This window comes from Oreochromis aureus, linkage group 13, assembly GCF_013358895.1.
Source record: "Oreochromis aureus strain Israel breed Guangdong linkage group 13, ZZ_aureus, whole genome shotgun sequence".
Taxonomy (NCBI): Eukaryota; Metazoa; Chordata; class Actinopteri; order Cichliformes; family Cichlidae; genus Oreochromis; species Oreochromis aureus.
Genome location: NC_052954.1, coordinates 27,531,259 through 27,546,791, shown reverse-complemented (window position 1 = coordinate 27,546,791; position 15,533 = coordinate 27,531,259). Strand labels below are relative to the sequence as shown.

The window sequence follows — 15,533 nt, the reverse complement described above, 5'->3', positions numbered from 1 at the left end:
TTCTTTTCACTCCGGGGCGTGTGTACATAATTTCGTTCCACCTCATGTTAACATGTGATGCGAATGACAAATAAAGCTCCTCGAATCCTTGAATACAGGTGAAAAAACATGATAAAAACCAGGAAGAATACATTTCCCACAGTTGCAAACCTGAGGATGCTAACTTAGATCCATGAAACATAGTTTTGTTTATTCGTTTGTTTACAGTGACAGTAACAAAGTGGAGGTTAAAAAAGGCAGTGTAGGGATAAATTTCCTCCAGTAGGAGGCGATATTCTTCCTCAGGCCCTTCGACGAAGATCGTCTATTTTGAAGAGGCATCACTTTCCCCGTCTGTGATGCTGACCTTGAGTTACTCCCTTCACTGTGGATGGAGCAGAGTGTGACATCTTAGTACTTTTAGCATCCCAGGTGACGCCTACGGAGACCGCGAGAGGATGGAGAAGGGCTGCACCGTTGACAGACAGGCGAAGTGAACGAGAGGTGATAAATAAAGAGCTGGGATTGCTCGTTAAACGGCCTGTCACTGTCTGGCTGATTCTGACGGACAGCTAGCATCAGACAGCGGCTACATGAGCTAGCCGCTGGCCATGTCAGCTAATCAGCTTCTGTGTCGGTAACAGGACAGCGGAATGCCATTTGGGAACTACCTTATTTTAACCCCATTATTTATTGGTGAGTAAGCTCTCTTTGCATCAGTGCTACCTCATTAGCGAGTTTCGTGAACAGTTTGCGTTTACGTGACTCTACATTCAGCTGTTCACGTCATGCCACGATGACACCTGTCTGTCTGTCCAGGATGAAGAGGCTGGAGAAAATGGCAGGACGGCGGTGCTTGTTTTCGCCCACAAAAGGCGTGCGTTAACTTGTTTAACACAGAAACAAGCACAGAGTTCACATGATCACATTTTGTTAAATAGAATCAACCAGAATAGACTCCAGTTCATTTGTTTTTTGCGTTAAGAGCTTATCTGTGACCCTGTAGGCTAAGACTTCGGGTTTGTGCTGTTTATCTAAGTAGCACAAAGCTGCGGATATTGTTTCCCGTATCGGCTTACTGTCCGGGGCCAGCGCTGGCCTCTCTTGCACCTTAGGAGCAGAACCAGGTGGCGAGTCATGCAGGTGGTTTTATAGATCAAATGAAAGAAGAAGGTGATATTTGAAATGAGGAAATCAGATTGCTCATTGTGTACATTATGTGCAAGTTCCTCATTATTTAACTCTGCAGAATGCCAGCAGTCCCATGCACACAAGTGTGGAAATCAATGATCATAGGGCTGTGCCAAATTTATTTCAGTTGGTCTTTTGTTCCACCTGCCTGCTATTTTGATCTCAGGTGAGCCAGGCTAATACAATAAAATAAAATAAAAAATTTAATGTAAAAATATTCATATTTAAATGGGACGTGGCCTGGGAGGGTTCAGGGTCACCTGATCTAGCCTAAACTATAAGCTGTATCCAAAAGGAACCTTAATCTTAAAAGTAGAGCGGGTGTCTGTCCTGAATCCAAGCTGTCTAAAACAAACCGTTTTAGATCCCTTCTTTCCATCTGATTGGCAGCTTCTCACCAACAGAAGGTTTGTGGTTTGGTTGTCCAGGTGTGGGTGATTATTGTCACAGGGGCCAAGGTGTAAAGAGCCGAGTGAGGAATAAATGCAATAACCTCCCAAATTATTGAGCAAATACCTTTAACACTGAAGTTATTCCCAGAAGCTGTTTTTTTTTTATCCTTTTTTTCTGATTGTTTGCACTTTCTTCTACCAGGTGCATGAGTCCTTTGGGTCCTGCAAGGAGAACCCATGGAACCCGACATCATACCCTTGCACTCCTCCTCCCTGCCTCTGATGGATGATGATGGTGATGGGGAGGTGGCATCAGAGGAGGATGAGTTTAAGGACTTTTCTGTCGGGATGCCCTGCTCCTCTCTTAATTTTGCTGATGCAACTGAGTCACCTTCTAGTTTCAGACCTCCTTCTCCAACCTCAGAACCAGCCACTCATCAACCCAGTTGCAGCTCTAAGTGCGCAGGTGAACAAGCCCAGCCTACATCCAAAGTGAAGCTGGAGTCTGGTAAGGCTCAGACGGATGTAGGACAGCAGGATTCTAATGCTGAACCTTATTTGCACCTCACAAATGGATTTGCTGAAAGTGAACATAACTCTGGGGCCCATACTTCTTCTGTAGCGGGTGGTCGGTCTCCTGTGGAGGAAATGGGGTTTGCTGATTTCACTGTGTTTACAAAGCAGATGGGACACCCCTGGTGTTGTGGCTTCTCTCCAATGGCTAACGCAGAGCAGAAGGATGCGAGAGTAAGAGGGACAAACAGCAGCTTTAGTGAACAAATGCATGAATCAGGAGAGGATTGTATTATGGAATCTGAGCCCAGATCTCACTGTGCACACAAGGAAAAACAAAACCTCTGCGCTGAGATCAGGGACAGTGAGAAAAGAGATGCAGCACTTGTGCAACCATCTCAGGTCCATCATCAGCCTCAGGAAGCTGCAGGAAATTTGAATTTTCCATCGGAAGAGAAGGAGCTAGATAAGCCTTGGGATAGTCAGAGGGAAAGGAGGAATAGCTTTAATTCTCCTCAAACCTCTGAGGTACAGGACGATGGAGATGCAGAAGAAATCTTTCAAACATGTAGTATGTATGAGCCTATGTCAGAGGACTTGGCATCCTTCAGTGATGATTTGTCGTTTGAGGTTGCTTCTGCAGATTTGGAACCAAATGTTTCATCCCTTGCTTCTCAAGATGATCAAACAGATTGGGACCAGTTTGATGAAGAGGATGAAGACCTGGGAAACTGCAGACATTCTGACTCTTTTGGAAACGGCAATGTGACGAACCTCAACCAAACTGAGTCAGAGAGGGGCGTTCATCACTGCGAATATCCGACTCAGGAAAATTCTGCTACCTCCAAACAGTCACAATCTGGAACAAATTTGCAAGACAGATTTGCTGACTTTACTGACAGCAGTTTTGAGCATCACAGACCTCAAGAAGATCTTCAAAAAGCTGATGCAGGGGTGCAGATCCTGGGAAATCTCCCACTGAGTGACAGCTTTGCAGATTTCTGCTCAGCGCCCACGCAGGAGGATGAAGAGGTGTCGTGGGCAGAATTCAATGACCAGAGTGCAGAGGATGGAAAAAGTTGGAGACAGTTCAGAGTGCCAGTCAGCAGCCAGCAGACTGATGTAGATGATGAGGAAAAGAATAAGCAGGACAGAGTGGAAGGAACAAGAAGGAACAGCTCTCAGGTAGAAGTTAATTTTATTTAAAAACCTAAACCGCCGCTTACATTGTCAGTTGTATGTTTTTATTATTAAATGTTACCAATTTTTAGAAAGAATGTAAGCTATTAATAGGCATGGTCATGTTTTAAAAATATAAATGCATATTTCTGAACTTCTAGTTTATAAATGAACAGTCTTATATTCCTGTCTGACCAGGATTCACTGCCCTGTCGTGTCCAGGAAATCCTTCAGGCCAGTTTCCCGAAGGTAGTGGTTCCAGCTGTGGAAGATGAGAAGGAGCTGATTGGCCTCAGTGCTTTGCTTCAAGCTGAGCATCTCTCTGAGGGTGGGGAGGAGGTACCAGTCACCAGCAGTGCTCAGTGGTGAGGAGAACCTCCTGAACTATGGCTTAACCAATCTGGAAAGCCATCAGCTAGTCTTGCTCTTTGTGACAGGTGGATACTGACATACGTCAGCTGCATCTCTGCTAAGCCGGTGTCTGTGAACTGGACCTTGTCAGTGTTTGTGGTCTCATAATCTCTCCTGTGATATTTATTTTACATACTTGGATTATTCCAAAGAATGCAGGCAACCACCAAGATCCCACTGCCTACAAACATTCAGTAACACTCAGAAAAGTTTGCTGGTAATTAGATAGTGTTAATAAATATCTTTCACTAAATATGATCCTATCCTGTCACTAAGTTTTCTACATGTCCTAGTTTACATTATGAAAGAAGTTACTATGAGTGAGAATCTCTTGAATGTCTAACACTTTTCTACTAAACAGTCATCTTCTACTTTGGTTAGTTTTTTCTGTTTTAAACAATCATTTATTAAAACTTATGTTTTCCTTTAACCCTTTCACGCGTAGTGGTCACTACAGTGGACAGCTATTCAGAGACTGTTTGCTTGTTTGTGTCAGTGTTGATGGTATACTTGCACATAAACCACTACATTGGACATTGATGTGTCACTCCATACCCTGCCACCCACTCCAAAGGTGATGTTGTCCACCTAAGTGGACATGCAAAAAACTATTTGAAAAATAGTTTAAAAAATGAAGTTCAAAAATCTTTTTTTTTTTTTTTTGCCTAAAGATGAATAAAAATACAAATCCTGTTTGAGGTTGTCATAATTCATGCATGAAAGGGTTAATATAAATCTGGTCTGAAGATGTACCCTATAGGATTGGTTTGCACTGTTAAGGACGTATATATCCAGTTTGTTGTTGTTATCCTTAACATTTTAGAATTTCATTCCTTGATATAGCAGATAAAGTAATAACTTCTCAAAATCTTTGCTGCTTTGTAATTTTCTTCTGACCTTCCAGGATTCAGCAGGAGATGTTGAGGCCACATCAGGATGTCCACAGTGCAGTTGGGCTCCAGTTTCAGTGGGGTGGCTCCCATACTAACAGGACTCTGCTCAGTTGCCTTGGTGTGGACACAAGGAACGTTGTGAGTTAGGCATCAGTAGAATTTCCCCTTACACGGCTTAAACTGCTGCTAAAATGGACCAAAAATTCTGTTGGTATCTTCCAATGTTATAGTGTTGCTAACACTTGCTCATTCCCAATTCCAAGGTGTTCACTGGGAGGAATAAGCAGTTTGTGACTGTGCCTGCTTTTGCATCCAGTCTGGTGAGTCTTGCTGCAGTAAATGTGAATGAATTTCACTGTTGTGTGGTAGGAGATCAGACCAACTGTGTCTTGTCTGATTGTCTCTGAATTGAGGACAGATTTAGTAGTACTAAAGCATACTGGGCTTTGTCGCTTCTAGGGATGGGTATCGAAAACCGGTTCTTGTTGAGAACCGGTTCCCACTGTTTCAATTCCTTGGAATCGTTTGCCATTTTTGCAAATGATTCCCTTATCGATTCCAGTCGCCCCGAATGACGTCACCACGTTGCGGAGCGTCGGAGCGTACCTGGCAGGAAACACGGCGCCTAAGCGGCTCAAACGCTCAAAAGTTTGGTTATACTTTACAGAACGGATAACAACAGGGCAACTTGCAAAGTAGATATTTCATTTAAGGGAGGAAACACTACGAATATGCAAAAGCATTTGCTCACAAAACACGCGATAACCTTAAATGAATGTCGTGTTTTTAATTCCGCTCTGGACTCGTGAATCTCAACCCAGCAGCAGCGGTAACGTTTGCACGTCCTCTCCCGTTAATGCGGCAGGTAAATAATCAACTAACAGTGCATATTATGTTAGCGCGATCTGCTTTATTACAAAACCTGCCATTACTGTGCATTTAGGTGACCGTGATGAGAGAGACAGACAGTCTGGCTGGCGCTCGCTGGCAGTTGTCGCTGCAGTCCACCGGTAGCGTCTCTTTTCAGGCCCGAATGTCACCGAGCAGTGACTAGTTTGTTGTAAAAACCTTGCAGCCATTTGCCACAGCAGATGGTAAGTGAATGTGTTTAATTGTAGGCAGGGACATTACTGAATATTCTTGTGTAATTGCTACAGAATAATTTATGTTATACTTTGTTATTGCTACAGAACAATATTTATTTTATTATTTTACATTTACAATTTTCCCCGGGGACCCTGTGACACCCCATTGAAGAGCCATAGGCTGGATCTCTTAAGATCTCACTGTTGGGTTTATAAGGCCATGTTACTCCTAAATTTCTATCTTGTTCAAAGAGAAGATATAAAACAAAATTCTAAGCTAATCGACCTTAGTGTTCTCCTTTTTAAAAATATGAATCGATAAGAGAATCGATAAAGAATCGAATCGTTAAACAGAATCGAAAATGGAATCGGAATCGTTAAAATCTTATCAATACCCATCCCTAGTCGCCTCCCTGTGGGACCGGTTGCTCTTTATGTATCTTTATTCAGTGTTTCCCAGCTGGAATATCAGTTTCTGTCACTTTCAGGGAATGCTTGAGCCCACCAAAGATGTTGTGCCAGCTGCCTGCTCTTCAGAACGCACAGCTGTTACAGCACAAGCACCTCCAGGGCCCCGGGATATACCGGGCCCCTCAACACATTCAGCGCAGGTAAACTTGTCTGTTTGATTTGACTCATAAAAAAAAAAAAAAAAAAATCACAAAGCATTACACATGAATGGAATAACTTAAAATACCACTAAAGGTCAATTTTGTGTCGTGGCAGGAGGAGCTCCCTTCCAGCCAGCTGGACTGGAGCGGTCGTGGCCTTAGCAGCTCTCAGGACGGTACGTCCCCTCGCCGAGCCCCACATTTCTGGGGTCGGAAGTAGACTACCAGTCATGGCTTCTATTATCAAACCAAACCTTTTGTTAAGATTTAACTCTGGGCTTCTCACTATCTTCACAGCATGTGCTTTTTCTCCTTGAATTTACTGTGTTTCCCCTTAAGGCACTTTGCAGTAATACGGGATCACAACATGTCTCAAAATATAATATTTTCCTTTAATAATAATTTCCTCTCAAGAATAACAATCATCCAGTATTTTGAAATTATGACCAAAAACAGGGGAAACACTGTGCTGACCTCCCTTTTTGCTCTTTTTCTTCACCTGTTGTATTTACCTGTTGTCCTGTTGAGAAAACATTTATCTCAGTATTTATCAGTCTAATTTATTTATGGACAATTTCTAATGAACTCACACCTGATGTGTAAGAAGCCTATTGAAGACATGATGTGCATACTAACCTGTTTCTTTTCTGTTTTGTGGTTGACTCACTGAACATGAAAATAACATGCACTCTAAATAATTAACAGATTTGTTCTTCTAAAGGATCTTTTTTTTTTTTTGTCTTTTAATTTTTGGTTATTGTGGAGGTCAAACTCCCAGGTCCTTAGTGCTAATATCGTCAACCTGTTGCCAGAATTACTGTAAGTCAGCCATTAGACATTTTTAGTAAAGACAAATTAAAAAAGAATAATCTATACCAGTATACTTTTTTTCTTTTGCTCAGGAATGTTTTATGAAGTCAGTGAGAATCATAACTTATTGTACTGTTCAGTTTTATGTTTTTGCAGTTTGCAGATGAACATTTGTATTCATCCTAAATTCCAAAAATCCTGAGTAATAAATTAAAAATTGTTACATATTCTCTTTGACAAGAAAGTATGATTTTCCGAGACTCCACAGAAAAACGCAAATTAGATTAAAATATGGCCAATCTCCCCTTCAGTGTAATCTCGCCTGTGTACATCTGGATCACTTCAAGCATGACTGCCTAATTTCATGATGAACATCAAACTTTTGGAAAGCAAAGGTCAAGGAGATGATCTTGAAGGGGACTTCAGCCAAGTGTTGGTGGGGTACGGTTTTTTGTTTTGTTTTTTTTTTTTTTGTGTGTTTGTTTTTTTGTTCTTTGTTTTTTGTTAATTTGCCTTTTGTCAATTGAATTGCAGAACTTTTTGATGAGACCGCAAACAAAAAACAAAAAAAGGGCAGGTAGGAAAATCCCATCTGGTTCTTTCATAACTTAATGTGAAAGGGATTCAAACCAACACACTAAAAAAGATATAGCTGTGTCAGTGCTGGAAAACAGCTGTGAACAGTCATACCGAAACTCATTTTGCTGCTGCATATGTTTAAGAGGGTAAAGCTAAAATAAAGTGTACTAAAGAATTATAACTAACAAAGAGTTTGTTTTCCATGTCTGACATGCAGCATGGCTGAAAGCATAGCTTACTAACTTAAAAATCTGAATTGTGACTACTAACTAAAATATAAAATCCATTTTTAATTTGTAGCATGAAACGTAGCATCTTTTTTTGATGGTGTTTATTGATATACACATGTATATAACTAAGGATGGTTTTTATTTATTTGTAATTTTTTTTATTTTATTTTATTTTATTTTTAGATCAGCAACACATAGAAGACAAAACTTAGGGCAGAACAAAGAATAAAGTTGTAATAATGAAGCTTGCACAGCAGAGGGCAGTGTGCAGGGTGTAAGTGGTGCTGATTGCAGAAAGAAAGTCAAAACACATTACTAGTTTGCAGGAACAAATCTAAGAGGATGCAGGATGCAATCTTATTATTGTACATCATTTTATGTAACTGTGTGTTCTGTAATTTATTATTTCTTTCTTTCTGTTAGATATGAAGCCAATTTTGGGGTTAATTTAATTTGTGGGATTACTGTCCTAATAGAAGGCAAGCTTTCATAATTACAACTGCAAAGGAGGAGTCACAGTTAAAGCTTGCAGGTGTGATTTTTATGTTGTCAGTTAATACTTAATCCTTTGTTTTTCTCTTAGTGTTTTTTGCACTTGATTCTAGATATGATCGTGCTGAGTGTGGCAGTGTTTGATTCCAATTCGCTTTATTTTGAGAAAACAGGTTTTGAGTGCTTTTCAGTGTTTCATTATCAATCAGACATGTTTCTGCACTATTTCTGTAAAACCCCACACTTTTCTTTTCTTTTTCTTTTTTTTTAAATAATGAGTTGTGCCTTTTTTGCTAAGCATTTTCTAATGAGTGCTTTTTTTTTTTCCTCCCAAATGGTGAAATAATGTTTGGACCTACAGTGACAAAAACCTTTTTTTCCTCTTAATTTATTCAGATTTACTGCTCAAATTGAGAATTAATGCACTGCTATCAGAGTAGAGGGAAATAGTTGTAAATACTGAAATAAATCGGTTGATCCTTTCTGCTTGGTTTGTCTTTTCTTGTCTTCAAGTTTTCACTCTTTTATCACTTTGTGATAAAACCACTTTTCTCAGTGGTTGACTATAGTTACAATACTCAAAGCTTAACCATTTGCATGGCTTTTCTGTTTATTTATTTATTTTTTGCAAGACAACAAATGTAAAAGTCCAAAGAGCTGAGCCTTTTTTTAACCCCCATCTAATTTAAATTTTGTGTCATTTTTCTGTTCCAAACTGTCAGATAGTCAAACAAGATTTTACATAAAAACATTCAGTTAACACTAAATGATTGTGTTGAGTCTTTTGGGGAATGATTCTGTGATTCTATAATAATTCAGAGACGTGATTTCTTATTACTTAGTTATAAGTAATAAGAAATCGCATCTCTAAATTTAATAGCTAATTGTGCCACCTTTAGAACATGTACAACCAAATGCTTTGTGCTTTGGTGCAGCCACATTTAGGGGCTGGTTTTGAGGCCTAATGGTTCTTTTCAGATCTTCCCACGGCATCTCAGTCGGGTTCAAGTCCAACCTCAAACTAGCTCACGCTAAAATTGAATTTTAGTCAATTTATGAGCCATTTAGAAGTGAACTTCTTGGAAGTGTTTTGTTTATTGTTATGTTTAGATCATTGTCTCACCAGGGTTGCCCTTGCACTCAAAACTGGGTTCTGGGATTTTTGACACGAGCCCCCAGGCATGCTAGCGTAATCATCGATCTGGTTTTAAACCCAGATAAATGGGAGGGGTGCGTTAGGAGAATCCAAGCAGATCCACCTGCTGTGGGGACCCTTTAGGAGCAGCCGCAACTACTTTTTGTTCTACAAGATTTTTGGTCAATATCAAGTTTCTCTCTGCCAGCTGGCTCCAACAGCATTCCAGCTACACTTCCATGCTTGATTCTTCGTAAAACATCCAATTTGTGGAATTCTGAGTCTGGTTTATACCAGGTGTGACAGGATCCTCTTTTACTAAAAAGTTCATTCTAATCATTCTTTAAAACATTGACCCAAAATGTCTGAGGCCATTAGAGTATGTTTTAGCAGAGTCTGTATAAGCCTTAGTCTTCCTCAAAAGATGCTATAACATCTACACTCTTCCATGGATCTCATTTTTGCTCACTGTGCAGTTTCTTACACATTTCTCTTTAGATGTGTGTTTCTGCTGACCTCTATTTTTTTTTTTTTTAATGACTTCCAGGATGAGCCGTCCTGGAAAGGGGGACTACTTTTTCAAGCCTTTATTTATTGGTAATGTCTCATTGTGGATCTGGAGGCCATGTGTCTGCAAGGGTTTACATGAACTGGCCTCAAAAATAGCTTTGTAACCCATCCCAGACTGATGTATTTATCACTTTCTTCTTAGGTTCTTCAGAATTTCTTTGGATTTAGGATTACTGTATTGCTGGAAGGTCATTTAACTGACTCTGCGCTTCTGAAAATCTCTGTTATTTTTAGTTAGGACTGGTAGTAGGTGTGGTTGTCTAGTCCAGCTGTGTGTGTGTGTGTGTGTGTGTTTACACAAGGTCAGTTGGTATTAATTGACCTTTAAGACTACTTCAGTTGCACACAAAAAAGGAAAAAAAATCAGAACATGGGGCCAAACATTTTTTGAACTACAAATGACAAGATTTTATTTCATGACCTTATAAGGACAAATCCACCAGAGTCTCCAGGAGGAGGCAATCCTCATCAATTAGTACACAAGACAACTAGTTTGATTGGATTATTCTATTTCATCTTTAAGGTAGAACCTGTTAGCATTACCATTCACTAGTATTACACACAATAATCACATATAAAACTTAAAAGAGAAACGCACTAAAATAAAACCCAACTTTAGCGGTGTGTTTCTACTGACCTCTACTGTTTAACCTTCTTCATTGCAGTGAAGCGGCAGCCTCCTGGTTGTGACTGGTTTTGTCAGTACAGTTTTACTGTAACATTAACAAGCATTACAAATGACAGCATGACCGAACGATATTGCCTCAATTTGAGTCTAAATTCTAATTTTCACTGCTGGTTATATTTATTCATCTGGTAACATGGCTCTAACATATAACTTAGTGTGTCCAAAAACACACTGCTCTTTATTTACACGAAAAATCTAATAAACCATCATGGACACATTAAGTATCAAGTATAAAGCTGGAGGATTTCTTGTGGCACATGATTTAATGTGACTTATGGTAACTAAGCCCTTGTTACATTCCTGTTGTGACAAGTCACAGTATGTCTTCTGTGAAAAAGGTTTCACTACAGTACACAACACCACTGGGTGTTCTCAGAAGTGAAGACTTCTACCACAGCAGGCTACAAAACACTTATTTTACACTTTGGTATAAGAGTCCTCTTTAAAACTAACATACTAATATACATATACTTGCCTTCCAAGTGTACATGTGGATAACATCTAACAAACAAAACTGCTGACACCACATGTCATTAAGGTTCTTTTATTTACCTTAATGATTGTAGCCATTTCCTTTGACTGTCCTGATAAAAAGACAAAGCTTCAGACCTCTTCTTCTTTCTCCCTTATGCTAGCACAGACTGTTGTGCTCTCAACCTGGATTACTTTGGTCCTGAGGATGACAGCAGGTCCAGCAGTTTCACACAAAGCCAGAATCCCACCCCAGGTAAATAACTACACCTCTCAATTGTGATACTACCTTGGAGCAATACAGAAATGAGCATAGATCTGGGGTGGACAAACCAATCTTATTTATTTAATTCAATTTTATTTATATAATGCCAAATCACAACAACAGTCTCCTTGTAACGCTAAATGTTATAAGGTAAAGCCCCTACAATAATACGGAGAAACCCCAACAATTAGACACGCTATCAGCAAGCGCTTTAGTGACAGTGGAAAGGAAAAATGTCATTTTAACAGGAAGAAACCTTCAGCAGAACCAGACACAATGAGGGGTAGCCATCTGCCATGACTGGTTGGGGGTGGGCTCATCTCTTTATAAGCTTTTTAATGCATCCACCCACAACAATCCCAGTTTCATTTGGAAACTTGGGAAAATTAATCGCCCACCCCTGCCTTCAATGCTGCTTATGTTGTATGTCTTGTTATAACGAAACACTTTTGTGTAAAGGAATCGATCCAGAGCTGTATGAGTTGACCATCAGCAAGCTGGAAATCAACACTAACAGCAGCCACCCAGAGGACGCTTTGAATCGCCTGATGTCCTCTGCAGAGAAGACGAGCATTTCAGTGAGGTCAGTGAATCTGATATATGATCGGTTTTTTGTTTTAAATTGAAATAATTCAAAGCCAGTTTAACTGTTACTGTTTGGTTGTGTGTGCTCTCTGACAGAAAATTCCTGCCGAGTGAAGAGCTGAGTGAAGAGCTGAGGAGTGAAGAGGCTTCCAGGGTGATCGCTGTGCTTCCTAACCTGTCTTTCATGAAGGCCAAGGTCCTCATGTTCCCAAGCATACTCCTACCCAAAGCACGCTGTTCTCCAAAATGACAACACATTATTTATATTTACAACAAACTGCATTGTGAAAATATGAGATATTTTTGTTAAACACACACAAATGGAAGAGTTCAGAACATTTGATAACACAACTGATCATTTTAAACACATTGTGAGTTCTCCTTTCACTGTTTATTCCAGCTGACTGCAAACCTCTTTTATACGCTGCAGGTGAAACACTTCAGTGTATAAAAGAGGACAAAGGACACACCTGTGCATTCTTGATTGTAGCTTCTTGTAGCAAGACCTGCAGATCCATTTTAGGAACTGAGACAGGATGAAGAACAGGCGACATGAGAAGGCACAAATTAGAGAAAAGAGAAAACCCTTTAATCTCTCACTTGGCCTTGGCCTGCTTTCCCATGTATGTAGCTGATTCAACATGGGCTGTTTAAAGAGGTATGGAATAGGTATACTACTACATGTGAGGTCACATGAAATCATAGTATACACAGTGACTGAAAAGCCTCCTTGTGGGATTTGAATACTCCATAGGTATAAAGACTTATTGGGAAACGAGGTTGATTTTCCTGCTTTAGTAAAAATACTCCACCTGCTGGCTATCCTCTGCTTTTAGGGTGAAAGTTGTGAGTAAAAAAATATCCTCATATATAAGGATATTCAAATTTCAAAGCATACGAAACTGCAAACTGCACTGTGGAAGATCAGCAGCAACAGTACAGTGTGTAGAAGTATTATTCTCCTCAATGTGCAGTGTTGTGATTTAGTTTGGTTTAACGTTCCTTTCACCCACATTTATTTAGTCTGTTACAGGAAACACGTCAGTCCAAATGGATATTTTGATATGTATGTTGTTATTTCTACCTAAAAACGACACACAACGTTATTTTAATGTAAGGCTATAACAGACAAATCATATAAAAGACAGAAAGAATGTGATTATGTAAAGTGGCCTTTTTAAAGAAATATAAATTTAAAACAATTTTTTTGTTTGTTTAATTTCAGCTTTAGCAAAATCACCTTTGTTTTCACTTTTTCTTTTTTCTTCCTCTATTACAAAATTTTGCTTCATGCCAGTTACAGTATTCTGTTATGGTCTGTTTTAGTATTAGGATGCCATACATGTGTTTCCATATAAAAGTCACGAAAGTATTTGAGGTTTCTTTGATGATAACATTTTTTTTCTGTTTCCTGCTCCTGGCTGATTTTTTGTTTTTATGTTTTATGATGCCCACAAACTAATAGGCTACATGTTCCTGACTATTTTAGAAAATATTTAGCATTATTTTTGTTCATTTGTTTGTTTCCCATGGTTTTATGTTACTGAGGTGCTTTGGAGTATAAAAACATTGTCCTGAAATACTGCTGTGACCAGCTTGTTGTCCACTTGTGCACATTCCTGAGAAACAAACAGCTGCTTCCTGTAGTTGCTTTACAATAAAATGAAGGGTTTATGTACAGTCATGACAGTCAAAGAAAGAACACCTTCTTTGAATCTGAAATGGGCCTGCCTGATCTCACAAGCAGCCTTCTGTCAAACAGGAAGTCACTAATCCCAATGCAGGTGGGAGCGTGGGACGTAGAGCTGGGATGATGGTGTTGAAAGCATAACTTTAGTGCAAGGGATCCAGGAGGGGGTCGATGATGGGTTTGAAATGGGACGACACAACATCCTCAAACATTTTCATTACTAATGAGGTCAAAGAAACAGGACTGTAGTCATCAAGGCAAATTTTAATTGTTTTGGGGAAACAGAAAAATGGTGGAGGCCTTAAAGCAGGCTGGCACATTTCTTCAGCGAGGTATTGAAGATATCAGCTGAAGTACACAAGTTTGCTCAAGCTGTTTTGCAAAGGTTCTGTCTAATGAAGAGTCTATTTACATCTCTTTCAGAAGCAGTTTATGAAAAATTAACTACATCCCATAAATCAGTAGTTTATGGAGCCGCCTTTAGCATCAATAACTTAAAGTAATGATTTTCTGTATGACTTTGTAAGTCTCTTGCAGAGGGATTTTACCCTACTCTCCTTTACAGTGTTGCTTCACCCCATTGAGATTCATGTTATAATAAGGTCCTGTCCTGTTGTATGAACCAGTTTGGACCAAGCTTTATCTATGAGACAGATGGCCTTACATTTAACTCTAGAATAATTTGGTATGCAGAGGAGTTCATGGTCGAGTCAGTAACTGCAAGAAGCCCAGAGCCTGTCGCTACAAAGCAAATCCAAATCATAACACCTACACACACTGCTTCTGCTTTTGCCTTAGTTTTTGCTAAATGACACATTATAATATGTGTCATTTAGCAATATGTGTCATATTTGTCATTTAGTTGATTGTCAGAGGTTTAATTTTCCTAATTTTAAGGCCTCCTAAGGATCAGATTACTTTTATTATGTCCTGATTTATAAAACCTGAGAATTGAAAGACGGTGTACTTTCTTTTTGCCATGATTATAATGTGAAAAGAGGGATGGAAAGTATTATCGGAAACTAATTATATAAGCTAAAAGGAATTTGTTCTCTCCTTTTTCCTTTACTAAATAAAAATATGTCTGGAAGTGTGAGAGGGTAATTCTAAATTAATAAGTTTGTATAAGATACATGGATTGTGTGCAGCCATTTATAAATATAATTGTGGTCAGAAGTGGGACGCTCGTCATGAGCCTGAATTTCTTGGTAATTTTGGACTTGTTTTGTTATGATTTATTTGAACTGTTCATTTCCCAGGATGGAACGATTGTACAGCATACATCTTTCTTTGTTCAAAAAACACAAATCTGAATTTATGTTGGATTTTCTCTAATCCACACAAGATCACAAGTGCACATGCATGCTCAACTATATATATACACTCAAATATTTTAAAAGTTAAGGTTCTGCAATTTCATTTAACTTGATAAGGCCTACTAACTTGATTGATTATGATTGACTATGACTGTAGTTTCTCTTTGCCAGCATAAAAAGAATTTGTTTGACAGCACTCATTGGATTGGCCAACACTCAAAACAATGAGAAATTCCAAGGAACTCAGTGAAGTCTAATTAAGACTGCAGATTTACTCAAGTTGGGAATCTATTGGAGTAAGTTTTAAACAGTTGCAGATTACAAGATCATCAGTTCAAACAAGTACAAGTACAAATTATTCTTATCTTATGTACCACCACTTTTCCAAGGTCTGGGAGAAGATGCCAATTGTCACTGTGTGATGACAAAAAATTGTTTAGGGTTTTCA

General features: G+C 39.1%; 1 protein-coding gene across 4 annotated transcripts; it reads left to right on the top strand.

Annotated features, from left to right (window-relative positions):
• The first annotated feature begins 428 nt into the window (after positions 1-428).
• Positions 429-13,653, top strand: aftphb (aftiphilin b). Of its 4 annotated transcripts, none has more exons than XM_031745569.2 (10): positions 429-675; positions 1,765-3,260; positions 3,477-3,619; positions 4,570-4,696; positions 4,822-4,878; positions 6,132-6,254; positions 6,370-6,430; positions 11,399-11,485; positions 11,954-12,077; positions 12,176-13,653. In XM_031745569.2, the coding sequence occupies exons 2-10, from the start codon at positions 1,800-1,802 to the stop codon at positions 12,327-12,329; spliced, it is 2,337 nt and encodes a 778-aa protein (XP_031601429.2). In that variant the 5' UTR covers positions 429-675; positions 1,765-1,799; the 3' UTR covers positions 12,330-13,653. The 4 variants fall into 4 exon arrangements, 3 of the variants coding, with proteins under 3 accessions (XP_031601429.2, XP_039478109.1, XP_031601430.1); XM_039622175.1 differs by having other exon boundaries at positions 3,453-3,619; positions 12,176-13,652; XR_005615435.1 differs by lacking the exons at positions 11,399-11,485; positions 11,954-12,077; positions 12,176-13,653 and adding an exon at positions 7,599-8,851 and having other exon boundaries at positions 3,453-3,619; positions 6,370-7,505.
• The last annotated feature ends 1,880 nt before the right edge of the window (positions 13,654-15,533 follow it).